This window comes from Rhinatrema bivittatum, chromosome 8 (genome assembly GCF_901001135.1).
Source record: "Rhinatrema bivittatum chromosome 8, aRhiBiv1.1, whole genome shotgun sequence".
NCBI lineage: Eukaryota > Metazoa > Chordata > Amphibia > Gymnophiona > Rhinatrematidae > Rhinatrema > Rhinatrema bivittatum.
This window is the reverse complement of record NC_042622.1, coordinates 47,769,391-47,786,652: the sequence shown is the minus strand read 5'-3', so window position 1 is coordinate 47,786,652 and position 17,262 is coordinate 47,769,391. Positions and strand designations below refer to the sequence as shown.

At 42.4% G+C, this 17,262-nt stretch overlaps 1 protein-coding gene across 1 annotated transcript in view; it reads right to left on the bottom strand.

Moving 5' to 3' along the window:
• Positions 1 to 406: 406 nt before the first annotated feature.
• GHRH (growth hormone releasing hormone) overlaps positions 407 to 17,262 on the bottom strand; it is a 73,372-nt gene continuing 56,516 nt past the window's right edge. The window contains exons 2-6 of the mRNA XM_029613864.1: positions 8,467 to 8,590; positions 3,195 to 3,320; positions 2,954 to 3,058; positions 1,053 to 1,181; positions 407 to 933 (exon numbers count right to left, since the gene is read on the bottom strand). Coding sequence (XP_029469724.1) covers positions 864 to 933; positions 1,053 to 1,181; positions 2,954 to 3,058; positions 3,195 to 3,320; positions 8,467 to 8,546 — 510 coding nt within the window. The 5' untranslated portion in view covers positions 8,547 to 8,590 and the 3' untranslated portion in view covers positions 407 to 863. The remainder of the gene's footprint in view (positions 934 to 1,052; positions 1,182 to 2,953; positions 3,059 to 3,194; positions 3,321 to 8,466; positions 8,591 to 17,262) is intronic.

Genomic DNA, 17,262 nt, shown 5'->3' with positions numbered 1-17,262 from the left:
AGAGAGACCTGGGTTCAATTACAGGCTCAGCTCTTCTGTTCCCAGGGTTGGGGACACTGCCATGGTAGTGTTCACAACCCCTGTGTAAGGGAATTGGCCATCATGCAATTGTGACACTTCATGGCTGGATTCAGGACACAGTGCAGGGGCCCGGTCAAGGATGTCTCTGTAATGACCTCAGTAAATTGAGAGCAATGCTCCCTCTGTTTTGTGAGCTGTATGCCAAAAATGTCCTGTGTGCAGGGTAGTATACAAATTTGATGTGCTGTTCTATTTTCTGTTTCTTGGGGGTGCCAGGTTTTCCTGTGTGCATGCACAGCTTACACAGAGCATTGGTTGTGAGGGAGGATTGTAAAATAGGGGGAAAAATATTGGGGTACTTGTGAATGAAGGCTCATGGTGTCATTTTCCAGCCCTGCTTCTGACTGAGCTGACAGGCCAAGATGCAGAAGGAAACTGCTGGGTCAAAAATGCATATGTAGCTAACAGTTTAATTTTCCAAGAAGTAGTTGTGTAAGGAGCAGTTTATCATACAGATGGGAGAACCAAAATTGACAAGCTTGAAGCAGTGGGGTAGTAGTAACAAAACAAAAAAAAAGGTGGGCTGGTTCATAGACACCAGCCACACTCTGGCAGCACAGAGTATTCTGGGCCTGAGCATGCCCTTCTCCATCCTCTGGCACATGGCCAGAGGATGGAGAAGGACAGTTCCTGTCCACACAATAATCCTTGCCAGTGCTTAGAGTACATCTCCAAGGGTGCTGTCTGATGGGGTGGGGTTGAAGAAGGACAGATCTAAAGGAGATTATGAGGCTAAAATAAATGTTAGAGGTGTTATGATGAGTATACTTGCCAGAAATAGTCTACATTTTAAGAAGTTCTGCCAGGTAACTGGTATAGTCCTCTTGAGCTTCACTGTTGAGGTCCTGGTTACTACAGAAAAATACAAGCATTTAGCACTTTAAGGATAAAAGCAATGGCTAGAGCCAGGTAGTACAGGAGCAGATGCTGTTCAAGCTTCCTTGTGAAAACAGCTGAAGCTTCCCAGGTACCTCAGATTATGCAGAATGGTTCCAAGGGCATTCTTTATAGCCATCCGCTTGCAGTAGTGGCTGTCCAAAATACTGTCAGACTGGCGTCTGCTCAGAAGCCCCTGCCTCGCCTCTTCATGGTTACCATCACTGTTTCAAGCAAATGGGCAAAAATAATGACTTCAGCGGACCCAAGAGAGAAAGATCTCAAATGATCAAACACAGGAGTAAATTTCAGGGCCCCACATTATTCCTCGATTCTAAATGAGTCTTCCTAGGCTGTTGGGTGAAAATTAGAAAGCAGAATGAAGGGGGTTCTGCTGGTTCTGAGCTATACTATTGCAGCTGACTCTGGGTTTAGTTACACTATTGAAGCGTGTTACTGTTTAACTGAATTACAGAAGGGAACGACCTGCAAGAATTGATGGCACAACTGTTTGTGGAATTCCAGCTCTACCAGATGGAGTCTATGTATTTGTAGACACCCAACTAGGCCTTCATTAACCTTGGTTTTGAGGGGGTTTTTTTGCTTTGGAAAATGTGCAGAAACTTCCCTGAGTTAGTTCCATATTCTTCATGGCTTTCAAATTGGTCGTTTTCCTTTAAACTTTCAGATTTTATTAGGTAGACTTACAAACCGTAGGGTAGATCTTAAAAAAAATACGCGATCGTGTACTTTTGTTCGCGCACCAGGCGTGAACAAAAGTACGCTGGATTTTATAAGATACTCGCGTAGCCGCGCGTATCTTATAAAATCCGGGGTCGGCGCACGCAAGGGGGTGCACATTTGTGCAACCTGCGTGCGCCGATCCCAGCGTGCGCTGCCTGTTCCCTCCGAGGCCGCTCCGATTTCAGAGCGGCCTCGAAGGGAACTTTCCTTCGCCCTCCCCCCACCTTCCCCTCCCTTCCTCTACCTAACCCACCCCCCGGCCCTATCTAAACCCCCCCTACCTTTGTCGGCAAACTTTGCGCGGGCCGGCCGGCAGCCCTGCTCCGTGTTCCGGTCCTGGGGGCTGGTCCGGAGGCCTCAACCACGCCCCCGGGCCAGCGCCACACCCCTGGGCCTGCCGTGTCGTTTCGGGAATGCCCCCGACATGCCCCCTCCCCGCCCCTTTTCCAAAGCCCCGGGACTTACGCGCGCTGGCGGCCTATGCAAAATAGGTGCACCGGCGAGCGAGGGCCCTGCGCGCGTAAATCCAGAAGGATTTACACGCGCAGGGCTTTTAAAATCCGCCCCCGTGTGAATATTTGAAAACTAAGAACATGGAATGTTATTGTTTTAAAGCTTTAGGGAATTGAATGATGCATCTACACCAAACTTGCTACTCTTTAGAGCCCTTCACCAGCAAAATACAAGTAATTGTGTACAACTACTCCAAATTTGCTTGGCTGTGACTAGTCAAATACAGGGTTTACGGGGTAGCATAGTAATGCACAAGTAGTTCAATCAGATGATAGGGGCTAGCAACTGCTTTACCAATAAACTCTTCGGCCTTTGTGACGATGTGCATGCCATTCAGTCTCACGGTAGTACAGAAGGACCCTATTAGTGTGTACTACCTAAAGATAAACAGCATTTGCATCACACATGCCCTGGCGGTTTCGCCCTGCTCATTTGGGCTTCCACTTTAAATGGAACTAGTGCCTGTGTTCATAACTACCCGAGGTGGGGGGGGGGGGGGGGGGGAGGGAGCTACTTTATTTTGTGTCCCTTCCCCTGCCCTTTCTGTGACCCTGAGACTCAACATTAGATGTTATCGCTTGTGCGCAGAGCCCTTTTCTTCCCCCCATCCATGTATTCCAAGCTGTGGCTGTTCCAAGAATCAGAACCTGAATCCTGCTCTTCCAAATGGCAGTCCATGGCACTACTACTGAACTTTTAGATGGGACCTTTCATCAGACATTAAAAGGAGGTTACTTACCCTAACCGTTTTCCCATAATTGTCTGCAAAAACTTCCTTGCAGAAATCTGTCCCAGGAACTTTCTGTAAGTATTCGTGAATATGGCATCTGCATGGCGCTCCATTCTGTAGATGGAACGGGTAGTCATAAGCTATAATGTATTTGCATAGTGTACACTGGTAAATACAATTATGTCTGTTTATGCCATCTTTGCTATATCTTCTGGGGAGTTTTGTGGTGGTGGTGATTTTTTTAACGCACCTTTTTTGTGCCGTGCCTGATAGGAAGCCTTCCTTCTCATCCAGGGACAGGTCACGGCTCTGCACCGGATCCCTTTCCAGTAGCTGAAAGCTAACTTCTTTCCCAGAGATAGGAAGCTGACTGTACCTGCAGGAAAGATCTCAGACATGTCTCCAAGCAGAAAAGTGAAAAAATACAGCCACTATTCTGCTAACATTTCACCATCTATTAGAATAAATAAGAAAATACATTAGAGTGATCCCCACTACAGGTGTTAACCTACAGATAGGTGTAGCTGTAAGTTTAACCTATGTACAGCAATATAATGTCAGTTTTGATTTCATGGATTGGGTTGTTTCAGGGGTTTATATATATATATATATATATATTTATTTATTTTTTTTTACATTTTCAGATATTGTAAAGAAATGATAAATGACATTAACTGGATATAAGGGAAACAACCTTAATCTGCCATTGGTGAAACAATATGCAATAGGTTAGAAGTATTTTTTGAAGCTCAAAACTGAAAATAGACAAGTTTTCATCTGAAATAAGGGACTGATCCTGGTAAGGGTGGTAGTTCTGAATTATGAATGACCAACAGGATTTATGAAAGAGCAACTTTCGGTATAGTACAATCATAGTCTCTTAAACACACATTCTATAGCTCTTCCAGTGCACCAAATGGCAGCTACCAAGGGGCTTTCCACCTTCATGTGTCTTCCTCAGCGCCCATCTTTAAGCCACCAGGTTAGCACCAGCAATGTCACTCATGAAGCAACTTCAGCTTCTCAGTGACAAGCTCTACCACCCTGCTATTCACCTGAAAATAAGCAAATATGAACAGGAAGACACATACTTCCCTGGGTGAGGAGCAGTTCAGTCTATTTGATCCTAAAACGATTAGCTTCTGCTCTTCAGATAATTTGATAGGGTTGATAAAGTAATGCATAGCAATAACTACTTGATCCAAAGTCAGCGACAAACCTTTTCCATTGGGAAAAAATCAGCAGAACCAGGGGTCATGATTTAAAACTCCAGGGAGGAAGACTCAGAACCAATGTCAGGAAGTATTTCTTCACGGAGAGGGTGGTAGATGCCTGGAATGCCCTTCTGGAGGAAGTGGTGAAGACCAAAACTGTGAAGGATTTCAAAGGGGTGTGGGATAAACTGTGGATCCATAAAGCCTGGAAGATGGGAATGAAGAGAAGAGGTATGGGGGTGGCTTGTGGGAATGACAGCTACTACCTGGTGATTCATACCCTTATTCAATAAACATTCACACGGTTAATGCGACTCCAACATTGCTCTATGCTTCAATGGCAAGAGGAAATGTGGAAAAGAGGATTTGCATTCAGGCAACAACCAACAAGGTAGCACAGTCTGGGTAAACAAATAAGCATGGGAGTAGCTTGCTTGTTGTGGCAGTTACTACCCCAAACAAATTAAGTCTGTTACTTCACTTGGAAAGCATATCCAGCGCAGCTCACTGCTTCAATGGCAGGGAGAGTGAAGAAAAGAGGATTTATATTCAGACAACAACCAACAAAGACTGAATTGCACAGTCTAGGTAAACGTGTGGAAGTAGCTTGCTTATTGTGGCGGTTACTACCCCTAACAAATTAAGCCTGATACTTCACTTTGAATGCATATCCAGTGCAGCTCACTGCTTCAATGGCAGGGAGGAATGAAGAAATAGGATTTACATCCAGACAACATCTAACAAGGCATTGATCTGAGCAGTATGAGTATACAAACATTGGGGTAACTTGCTCAATACGACAGTTACTACCCCCAAACATTAAGCCGTATACTTCACTTTGATGCAGCTTCAACACTGCTCTCTGCATCAATGGCGGGGGTGGAAGAAAATTAGAATCAAAACGTTACCAATAAGGGTCCTGAACTCAGCGGTCGGAGTAACAGATAAGTACGAGAAAATGTGTGTGAAAACTTTCTGGGCAGACTGGATGGGCCTATTGGTCTTCTTCTGCCGTCATTTCTATGTCGATTACAGGGCATTTTTGGCAAAATAGTAAAGCAAATTAATTGGTTCCAGTCAACTTTTGTATTATTATTATAATTTAAACAACATAAAAGTTTTGATCAATGGAGAGGCCATTTCTATCTGCCTGCTGCAGAAAGCACACAATACAGCCTTCCTAGCTGTCCTAAATCATCGCTGCTTAGTTTCAGCAGCACATCATTATAACCTGTTTGTAGAATCAAGGGGAAAAGAGTATTTCTGTGATGAAAAAGGAAAGAAAATGTAAGAGTTTGTCACATCCATTCTACAAACATCTCTGCTAGTCTGATTCCAGACCTCCTCCTGTCCAGCTACCGATGAATAAAACAAAGTGGCAGCAGGAGCAGGAGAGGCATTTAAGGTCCTTCTCCATTGTGCCAAGGAAAGGAAAACTTCGAATTCCAGGACTTGGAGAGTTACACTTTAACCAGGATTGGATCCACTGCCTCTGGTAATGTACAGTTAGCATTAAGAAAGAAGTGAGTGAAGAGGTGGGGCTCAGAATGGGAGAAGATGGACTGATAGTTGCAGGCCACAGCAATGTAGGCATGTTTGGCTCAGAGGCCACAGCTGCGGCATGAATTCTTCAACCCAGTTGCACTCAAAATAAAATTAGGAAACCTGTTCCATCTCAGCAAAATCCTAAACAATGAAACTAATCCACACTGGACTTCAACAAGCAATCCCTGGAACCATCTGAGTCATATGATTGCTATAATATAGCCTTTCAGAAGCTGGATTATGAGGCGAAAAACGTAGCCCTCTTACTCAAACAGGGTAGTAATACCATGCCTTCAAAGCCAAGACAGAAAATTACTGGCAACACGGAGTGCCATTTGAGCAATTCCAACTTGCTTCAGCGGGAGCATTTCTTCAGATAAAACTCCTAGTTTGCCAGTATGAGCTCAATGGAACCTTAATGCACTGACCCCAGAGTACCTTGAGCCATGAATGCAGTGAGTGTTTCCTGTGGCAAAGTTTCATCCTCTAATGCATCAGGAGAACCTTTACATATAAAACCAGTCTGAGGGTTTAGTCAACAGCCCTTTACTTACTGTGTCTATTCTTGTTCCTTTTCAATATATGAATTCAATAATAAAAATATATATATAACTCAGGATGTACTGTTCCCTTGATGAAGATAGAAACATAAATTTCAACTTATAGACAAAAATATTTTGTTACGGTTGGAAATGCATATGTAAGTAATTTGAAGCAAGGTATGGCTATCTGGGGTCTGTACCCCTTCACGTTTGTCATAGGCCCCCTCCCCTAGCAGCAGGATCACGTCACAACTGTGTGAGCCCTTGAAGGTGCAGCAGTTATGGGTCGTTACAGTAAAATCGCGGGAGAGCGGGCGATTCACTAAATTAATTTATTTAAATTAGGCCCGGCAGTAAAAAGAGGCACTAGGGACACTACCGCGTCCCTAGCGCCTCTTTTTTGATGGAAGCGGTGGCTGTCGGCGGGTTTGACAGCAGACGCTCAATTTTGCCGGCATTAGTTCTTGAGCCCGCTGACAGCCACGGATTCAGAAACCAGACACCGGCAAAATTGAGCATCCGGTTTTCGACCCGCCAGCCGCGGGCCCATTTAAAAATTTTTTTTTTTTACTTTTTTAAACTTTCGGGACCTCCAACTTAATATCGCCATGATATTAAGTCGGAGGATGCACAGAAAAGCAGTTTTTACTGCTTTTCTGTGCACTTTCCCGGTGCCCGGAGAAATTAGCACCTACCTTTGGATAGGCGCTAATTTCTGAATCGCGTGGGAATACCTAATAGGGCCATCAACATGCATTTGCATGTTGATGGCCCTATTAGGTTTGGGGGGGTTGGACGCACATTTTGGACGCGCTATTACCCCTTAAAGTAAGTAAGTATTCTAATGCTTACCAACTATTTGGAATAACTGTTGGAATAGTTGGTAAGCAGTTGGTAAGTTATTTGGAATAACTTACCAACTGCTTACCAACTATTTGGAATAACTATCAGGACCAACTATTTGGAATAACATCCCTTCAGACCTCAGGCTGGAACCATGCCTCACAATATTTAGGAAAAAACTCAAGACATGGCTTTTCCGCCAAGCCTTCTCAGTTCCCCCGGATACACACTAGATGAGCTAATTCCCTTCATGAACGATGGAACCTTGTACCTCCAAGTTCATTAAGCGCTAGCCTGCTCACCTTATTGTATTATATTACTAGTCTCTGCCACCCTAGGCCTCTCTTTCCAGCTGATTAAGCCTCCAAGTTCACCCTCCTTGTTGAATGTAACTTTGCCGCCTCCGCTCATATGTTTTTTTTGTTTCAGTTTTACCCTGTTCGATGTAAACTGATCTGATATGGTCATTAGTATGAAGGTCGGTATAGAAAAATGTGAAATAAATAAATAAATAATGCATCCAAAATGTGCGTCCAACCTCGCATCAAGTTGTGTGCTAGGCTGAGCATACTATATTGCATTAGCCTGCCAATGTATTGCCAGAAATTAAAGGGTTTTGTTGCTACTGCTGTGAGGACCCACATAAGGTGGGGGAATGGGATAAGGGTAGGGTGGAGAACTAGTACAGTGCACCCCCTCCCCCATGTTAATCTTGGGTACCTCCCCCCCCCCCAAAAAAAAAAAAAAATTCATATCTGGCTATGCTCCTGGTTTGAAGAAAGAAGCTGCATCAATTTTATGGACATGTTGCAAAAACTATATAATTTAGTTTGCTCAGAAAAACCTGAAAACAGCTAAACTTAATGGATGCATGTTTGATTTCAGTCATCAAATTAAGTGCCAGGGAATAATTATTGAAAAGCAATATTATTTTAAGAAATGCATTCAATTAAATCTTCATGTCTGTGCTGCTGATTGTTTAGAGATTAAAAGAGAATATTATTTCCAAATGATGTTTTAGGTTTCTTAATTCATTATGGCCATACAATTCTACTGCCTGTCACCTTCTGATAACCCATCAAGGCGCCTCCCCCTTTCCCGTCACCCTATCATTGGAATGCCTTTTATGATACATTTTATATTTTCTGGCAAAATGTCATCTTTTGCTCATTCTGTTTGTACCTGAGGAAGGGAGTATCATCTCCCAAACGCTAATCCAGAAATGTATTTTTAGTCTGATAAAATCATATTACCTTTTTTTTGGGGGGGGGGGGGGCGGGTTTAATCTTTATTTCCATCTTGTTTATTTCATGGCAGACAAATAGGTTGTTTTCCTATGTATCCTTTTACTCAGAACAGGAACAAGAATGCAACTTACCTGAATTCTGGATAAAGAGGGAAACAGCTAGAGCACAGCACTAGATGCAGAAACACAAGGCAGATTACCCTTGCCAACATTCTTCACCGTGTCCACACTCTTCAGAAGGAAGGCCTCAAACTTTCTTTAAAAAGCAACAACAAAAAAGAATGCAGTAGAAAAATATTTTGAGGAGAAGTAAGATAAGGTGAGGTATCTGCATATTTCCAATCAGTGTGAGAGGTCAGGAAAGAATGTTTTATGTTTGAAGGCAGGAGAGGAAAATACGTTTGATTATGTTATATTTTATAAAGAATTTTATGCTGAACAAGTTAATTCTTGAATACTGAGGGCCTGATTTAATCAGGGTTTGCCCTGTTCTGAGTCTATGGGAAGAAATGCTCCCTGTTCCACGTGCAGGTCCCCAGAAGCAGGCAGAGCTCCGGAGTCTCAATGCGTGGATGAGACAATGGTGCAAGGATGAAGGATTCAGTTTTGTAAGGAACTGGGGAACTTTTTGGGGAAGGGAGAGTCTTTTCCGAAAGGATGGATTCCACCTTAACCAGTGTGGAACCAGGCTGCTGGCGCTAACCTTTAAAAAAAAGATAGAGCCGCTTTTAAACTAAATCAAAGGGGAAAGCCGACAGTCGCTCAGCAGTGCATGGTTGGGAGGGAGGTGTCTTCAAAGGATCCTAATGAAGCATTAGATTTAGGGCATCCCAACAGAGAAAAGTAGTCCAACTGCCTATAATTAAAAACTCACCTGAGCTAAAAGAATCCAAATTATCCCTGTCAGCTGAAAATCAGAATGTTAATACAAACAAAAAAACCCCACTTTGGAACAAGGGAGTGGCTGCAATACTGCTGGACGAGGGAGAGGGCAGCCTGACCACCGGCACCATACAGCAGCGCGGGGAGTGTGTGGAAGGTGCTCCCGCCCCCCTCAGACAGAAAGTGGATCAGATGGGTACCAGCACCATTCCCTCGGCCTGCCCACCACCTGGAGCCCACCCCCCTCCACCGCCCGCAGGAACAAGAGAATGGCTGCAAGCCACTGGACAAGAGCAGCCCAACCACTGGTATCGGACATCAGCGAGGGGAGCATATGGAAAGCACTCCCACCCCCCTCACAGACAGGAAGCTGCTCAGGTGGGTGCTGGTGCCTTGGCCTGCCTACTACCAGGAGCCTGCCCATCTCAACCTCCGGCAGGAACAAGAGAGTGGCTGTAATGCCGAAGGTGCTTGTGCCGATAGGCACACACCTTTTGGCGCAAGCATGAAAGAGTGCAACAAAAGAGCCTGCCCCTTTGTGCACCCCTTTGAGCACGCCTGAAGTGTTGGAGGATTAAAGATTCTATCACTCTGATTTATCACTCCCTCACCAGAAGACTCCATCTAAATACACTGCTCGAAGGCACCACCACCTGAGGAAACCACCACCCTGCACCAAGAGACAACAACCAAAGGAGACTACCCAAGGTAACAACACTCCCTACACTGAGGGAGTCCTCACCGTATACCCAGTACCAAGAGACAGCTGAGACCACCCACCCCACCACCTCTGAAACTAATCCACAAACCTCTTCTGGAGCTTACCACCTGCGGATCTTTACACCCGCGGACTTCTCCACCTGCGGACCTCACCACTCCACTGCAGCTCGCTCCCCGCCGAGACAGCCAGCAGAGACCACCAACCTTCCCACCTGCTGTCCATACCACCTGCGGACCATACCTCCTGCAAACCACCTACTGTGGAACTGCAGTCCTTACCATCCGCCATCCTCACAATCTGAAGATACCACTACCTCAAGCATCTAATCACAGTTAGACATGGAATTAGAAATCAAAATTCATCCAAAAGCAGGTCAAAGGAAAAAATGTGACATGATGAGTAACAAAAACAAAAATCCTACCAAAGCTAATAAATCTCTATAGCAGTCTACAAACAAATACCAAAACATAAGAACAGGCCTTTTGTTCATCCTACTACTACTAAATGCACAATCTATTTCAAGAAAAATCCCACTAATAAATGATATTAATGACCAACAACCAATTATATTCTGATAGCTGAAACAGAGCTAAACAACAAGGATAATGTACTATTAAACCAACTATCACATCCAAACTACAATCTATTCCACATACCAAGACAAAAAAGAAAAGGTGGAGGCTTACTAATAATCTGTAAAAAAGAACTCAAACACTAAAGAAAACTGATATCTACCCTCCATATGAATTTGCCATATTAAAATCAAAACAAATCACTATTTGACTAGTATATTGCCTTCCTGGCCTTCTCCTTAAAGACTGCTCACCAATAATCAAACTTTTCACAAAAGAATTCCCTAACCCAGAGACAACAATAATCTTAGGAGACTTTAATCTTCATGTAAATGAGTTACCAAGATCCATCTCATGTGATATGTCCTAAAAGTAATGGAAGACTTAGGATGGACCCAACACATCTCTGAAGCCACCCACAAAGCTGGCAATACGCTTGATCTCATTTTCGCAAATCCCAATAATTATTGAATAAAGACTAAACAAACAACAATCCCATGGTCCGACCACCATCTAATCAAGGCAGATCTTATATACAAAAAATAAATAATGAAAAGCTCTGAAAATATATCCACCCAAACATTCAGAAGGAAAATAAGATCCAAAACACTAACTAATGCTCTAGAGACCAAAATCTGTGACCTAAACCTAACCAATTGCAATGAAGCATTTGATTCGTGACAGAAAATGCTTAAGAAAATAGCGGACAAATATTGCCCAATCCAAACCAAAAACATAAACAAAAATAATAATAATCACAAAAAACTGAACCCCTGGTATGACTAAGTCCTGAAAGAATCAAAAAAACACCTAAGAAAACTTGAAAAACATTGGTGAAAAAATCCTTCAGAAGAATCACTAAAAAGATACAAATCTCACCTATCTGAATACTGAACCCTAACAAATAAATCAAAAAAGAGACTACTACTCAAAACAAATACATGGAGTCATTTTCAACTCAAAACTTCTATTCGAGACAGTTAAGTATGATTAAAGACCTTTCATCACTCCAAACAACTAACAATTCATTTACTAAATCATCATGTATTCACTATGCAACAGCTGTAACTGAAAAATTCAGAGGCTGAAACAACAAATCACCAACGCCATCTCTCCTTACAATTTGTAAGTTATGGACACAAATGATAAATGGTCATCCTTTGACCCAGTCTTGAAACTAGAAATAAGCAAAATCATAACAAAACTAAAACCAGCAACTCACCCTCTTGACCTGATTCCAGCCTCTTCGCTGAAGCAAGTAAACCAAACAATAACCCCCACAATCACAACACCTGTCAACCTTGCCATCACAGGAGGATATATGCCCCAAAATCTAAAATAGGAAGTTATAAAACCAATTTAGAAAAATAAATCAGGAAGATCTGATGATTGCGATAACTACAGACCAATTAACCTTCCTTGCGAAAATTCTTGAAAAGGCTGTTCTTTCCCAATTAGAGTCTCATCTAGAAGCCAAAAATCCCTATAGCCTCACCAATTTGACTTCAGGAAGAATTGCTCAAAAGAAACCCTTCTATAATCCATAACAGACCCCATACTGCCGGGCTCCGACTCCAATAAATCGTAGTGCCTAGTTCTGATCGACTTAACAGCTGCCTTCAACACTGTTGACCATAATCTTCTATGCCATTAGCTCAGAAACATAGGGATTGATGGAAATGTACTAAAATGGTTCATCTCTTTCCTTGCTGACAGATCCTTCCAAGTAAAACTAGATAATCACCTTTCCGACACATTCCAGTGCAAAACTTGTGTTCCACAGGGTTCTACGCTATCAGCAACCCTATTTAATATCTACATGCTGCCTTTGTGCAAATTATTAACTGACTATGGAATAAACTTCTTCCTATGTGCAACGATCTGCAATTCTATATCCCTCTAACAAAATCATTTAAGAAAACAGCATCATTTATTTCTGACTATATGATTACCATAAAAGAAAAACTTACACAACTGAAACTATCAATGAACCTGAAAAAAAACTAATTTGGTTGAACCGAAACCCTCCAAAATCTGTTCCACCCAGTATTGATCTTGGAAACTGCCAACTTATTCCAACAACTCAGGTTAGGGATCTTGGTATCCAAGTTGACGAAAACTTAACTATGAAAACCCACATTAGCAAACTGATCAAATCTGGTTTCCACAAACTATGAATCCTGAGCTGACTGAAACCTCAACTAAGCAAAGTTGACTTCTGAACCGTTTTATAGTCTCTAATAGTCTCAAACTTAGATTACTGCAATTCTCTATTTCTAGGACTTCCGGCTAGTCACCTTAAACCGCTCCAACTACTGCAAAATGCTGCAGCCAGACTACTGACCAGAAAAAGAAAATTCAGCCACATCACCCCAACCTGGATCGCATTACATTGGCTACCTGTACAGTCGAGAATAATATACAACGTACTAATAATAATAATATACAACATGAATCCAAACAATGATTTCATGGGAATAACTTTCAAACCTCATATTCCCACACGAGTGCTTAGATCTCAGAAGAAAGGTCTGATAGAAATCCCGACCATAAAAAATTCCCATCTAACACAAATGAGAGACAGAACAATATCAATTGCAGGCCCAGTGCTATGGAACTCAATGCCAGAGAATCTTTGAATAATAACCGACATTAAGAAATTTAAGAAAGAACTGAAAACTTGGCTACTCGATAATGTCTACTCTCTAACTGGTATAACCAATTCACCCTCACTCTGATAACCAATTATGTCCTGCACATTACCCCATACTTTCATCCCCCCCCCATAATAATTAGAAATGCATCTTAAATATCTGTCTTTGAAGTACACTCTTAGATTTGGAATGTTTATCTTGAATGTTTGCCTGAATGTATGCCTGCCTTTGTAACTCATCCTTTGTCTATAATGTTAAACCTGTACACCATTGTGATCTAGTGATTCTCACGTGGAATTCTGATATATAAAACACGCAAATAAATAAATAATGCCAGAAGTCTAAGAAATAAGATGGGAGAATTAGAGTGTATAGCAGTGAATGATGACATAGACTTAATTGGCATCTCAGAGACATGGTGGAAAGAGGATAACCAATGGGATAATGCTATACCAGAGTACAAATTATATTACAATGACAGAGAGGAGCATCTTGGTGGCAGGGTGTATGTCTGGGATGGTAGAGTCCAACAGGAAAAAGATCCTGCATGAGACTAAATGCACAATCAAATCTTTATGGGTAGAAATCCCTTTTGTGTTGGGGAAAAGTATACTACCATTCACCTGGTCAAGATGGTGAGACAGGCAGTGAAATAGTACAAGAAGGTAGGGAAGCTAACCAAATTGGTAGTGCAGTAATAATGGGAGATTTCAATTACCCCAGTATTGACCGGGTAAGTGAAACATCAGGACATGCTCGAGAGATAAAGTTCCGAGATGGAATAAATGATAATTTTATGGAGCAATTGGTTCAGGAATCAAAAAGAGAGGGAGCAATTTTAGATCTAATTCTCATTGGAGCGCAGGATTTGGTGAGAGATGTGGGGCTGCTTGGCAATAGTGATTATAATATGATCAAATTTGAATTAATGACTGGAAGAGGGACAGTAAGTAAATCCATGGCTCTACCACTAAACTTTCAAAAGGGAAACTTTAATAAACCGGCCACTCTCCTGTGCGCACAATTCAGTATTTTAATTTATTAAAATTAGGCCTGGCAGTAAAAAGAGGCACTAAGGACACTAGCGCGTCCCTAGCGCCTCCTTTTTGACAGGAGCGGCGGCTGTCAGCGGGTTTGACAGCCGACGCTCAATTTTGCCGGCATCGGTTCTCGAGCCCGCTGACAGCCACAGGTTCGGAAACAGGACGCCGGCAAAATTGAGCGTCCGGTTTTCGAGCTGCAGACCTATTTCAAATTTTTTTTTTTTTACTTTTTTAAACTTTCGGGACCTCCGCTTTAATATCACCATGATATTAAGTCGGAGGGTGCACAAAAAAGCAGTTTTTACTGCTTTTCTGTGCACTTTCCCGGTGCCCGGAGAAATTAGCACCTACTTTTGGGTAGGCGCTAATTTCTGAAAGTAAAATGTGAGGCTTGGCTTCACATTTTACTTACTGAATCACGCAGGAATACCTAATAGGGCCATCAACATGCATTTGCATGTTGCGGGCGCTATTAGGTTCGGGGGGTTGGACGTGCGTTTTGGACGCGCTATTACCCCTTACTGAATAAGGGGTAAAGCTAGCGCGTCCAAAACGCTCGTCCAAATGCTGGCTAACAGTGCGCTCCGTACTGTATCGGCCTGAAAATGAGAAAAATAGTAAAAAAAAAAAAAAAAACCCTGAAACAAAGGTAAAAAGTGTGCAACAGGCGTGGAAATTGTTTTAAAAAATTCCATCCTAGAAGCACAGTCCACATGTATTCCACTCATTAAGAAAGGTGGAAAGAAGGTCAATCGAGTGCCAGCATGGCTAAAAAGTAAGGTGAAAGAGGCTATTTTAGCCAAAAGATCTTCATTCAAAAATTGGAAGAAAGATCCATCAGAAGAAATAGGATAAAGCATAAGCATTGGCAAGTTAAATGTAAGACATTATAAGACAGGCTAAGTGAGAATTTGAAAAGAAGTTGGCCGAAAAGGCAAAAATTCAAAATAAAAACTTTAAAAAATATATCTGAAGCAGAAAGCCTGCAAGGGAGTCAGTTGGACAGTTAGATGATCAAGGGGTTAAAAGGGTATTTGGGGAAGATAAGGCCATCATGAAAAGATTTAAATTATTTCTTTGCTTCAGTGTCTACTGAAAAGGATTTTGGGGAGATACTCATTCTGGAGATGGTTTTCAAGGGTGATGATTCAGACAAACTAAACCAAATCATAGTGAACTTGGAAGATGTGGTAGGCCAGATTGACAAACTGAAGAGTAGTAAATCACCTGGATCGGATGGTATACACCCCAGGGTTCTGAAAGAACTAAAAAATGAAATTCCAGACCCATTTCAATTAATTTATAAACTATCATTAAAATCATCTATTGTACCTGAATATTGGAAGATGGCCAATGTAACCCCAATATTTAAAAAGGGCTCCAGGGGTGATAAAGTAAACTTAAGACCGATAAGCCTGACTTCAGTGCCAGGAAAAATCATGGAAACTATTATAAAGAATAAAATCACAAAACATTTAGATAGACATGGTTTAATGGGATGCAGTCAGCTTGGATTTAACCAAGGGAAATCTTGCCTCACAAACCTCCTACATTTTTTTGAAGGGGTGAATAAACAAGTGGACAAAGGTGAACCAGTAGATGTGGTGTATTTGGATTTTCAGAAGGTGCTCTACAAAGTCCCACCTGAGAGGCTTCTAAGAAAACTAAAAAGTCATAGGACACACATACACATACACACACTTTCTCTGTACCTCTCTCACACACAGATGCTTCCTCCATCTCTCTCACACATACTTCCTCTGTGTCTCTCTCACACGCTAATACACACACACACTTCCTCTGTGTCTCTCTCACACGCTAATATACACACAAACTTTCTCTGTACCTCTCTCACACACAGATGCTTCCTCCATCTCTCACACACGCTTTTTCTGTGTCTCTCTCACATGCTAACACATACACTCACACACACTTTCTCTGTACCTCTCTCACACACAGAGATGCTTCCTCCATCTCTCTCATACATGCTTCCTCTGTGTCTCTCTCACACCTAATACACACACATACACACACACACAAATGCACGCTTCCTCTCTCTCTCTCTTTCACATGCACACAAAAACTGAACACCAAAACCACAAGCCAGATTCTGTAGGCAGTGCAACAATGAAAAACAGAAAATCAGTATTCCTAGAAAAATACAATAAAAAAATATAAATCAATCATAATAGTAAAACCATACTAAAAAATATAAATTTCAAAACAGCTGATGAATAGAATAATATTCGATAATTAGAAGCTCCTGTAGAAATTTTTAAAAATTTCCTAAACATCAATAAGATATTTCAAAACAGCAAACATCAAATAACACCCAATAATTAAAACTAATAAGGATTTTAAAAATCCCCCACTCTCCATACCTGTCACCCTGAAATTGTTGTGAACTGGGTGTACACACACACACACAAAGTATGCTCTCTCTGTTTCTCTCACACATACATGCTTCCTCTTTATCTCTCACACAGGATTCCTGTCTCACCCACGCCACCCATACACATGCTTCCTCTCTCTCACCCCAACCCCACACACAGGCACCCTCTCACACATATGCACCCACAGGCACAGACACACTCACTCTTCTATACACTCAGCATCTCATACACACACACACACACACTCATATACATCCTTATACACACTCAGCCACCCTCATACACACACACACACACCCACCCACACACCCTCATACACACATACACACACACCCCCTCCCTCATACACTGGCACTTACTTCCACAGGGCCAGTCTCTCCCTTCTTCAGCCGCCAGCGGTACCAGAGGGCCTCCTCTTCTGCCGCTGGCTCTGAGAGCGCTGGCAGCAACGCTGGGTCTGTTCGTCTGCCGTCAGCTCCCAGAGCGCCAGCGGCAATGCTAGGTCTGTTCTGCTGCCAGCTCCTGGAGTGCCAGTGGCAACAGTAGGTCTGTTCTTTGCTGCCACGCCAGCTTCAGGAGATGCCAGTGGTGCTGCTGGCCTCTGCCACTGCAGATCCTTGCTTTTGCTGGCGGAGTTTTTCTTGTCATGTCACTGCTGCAGGA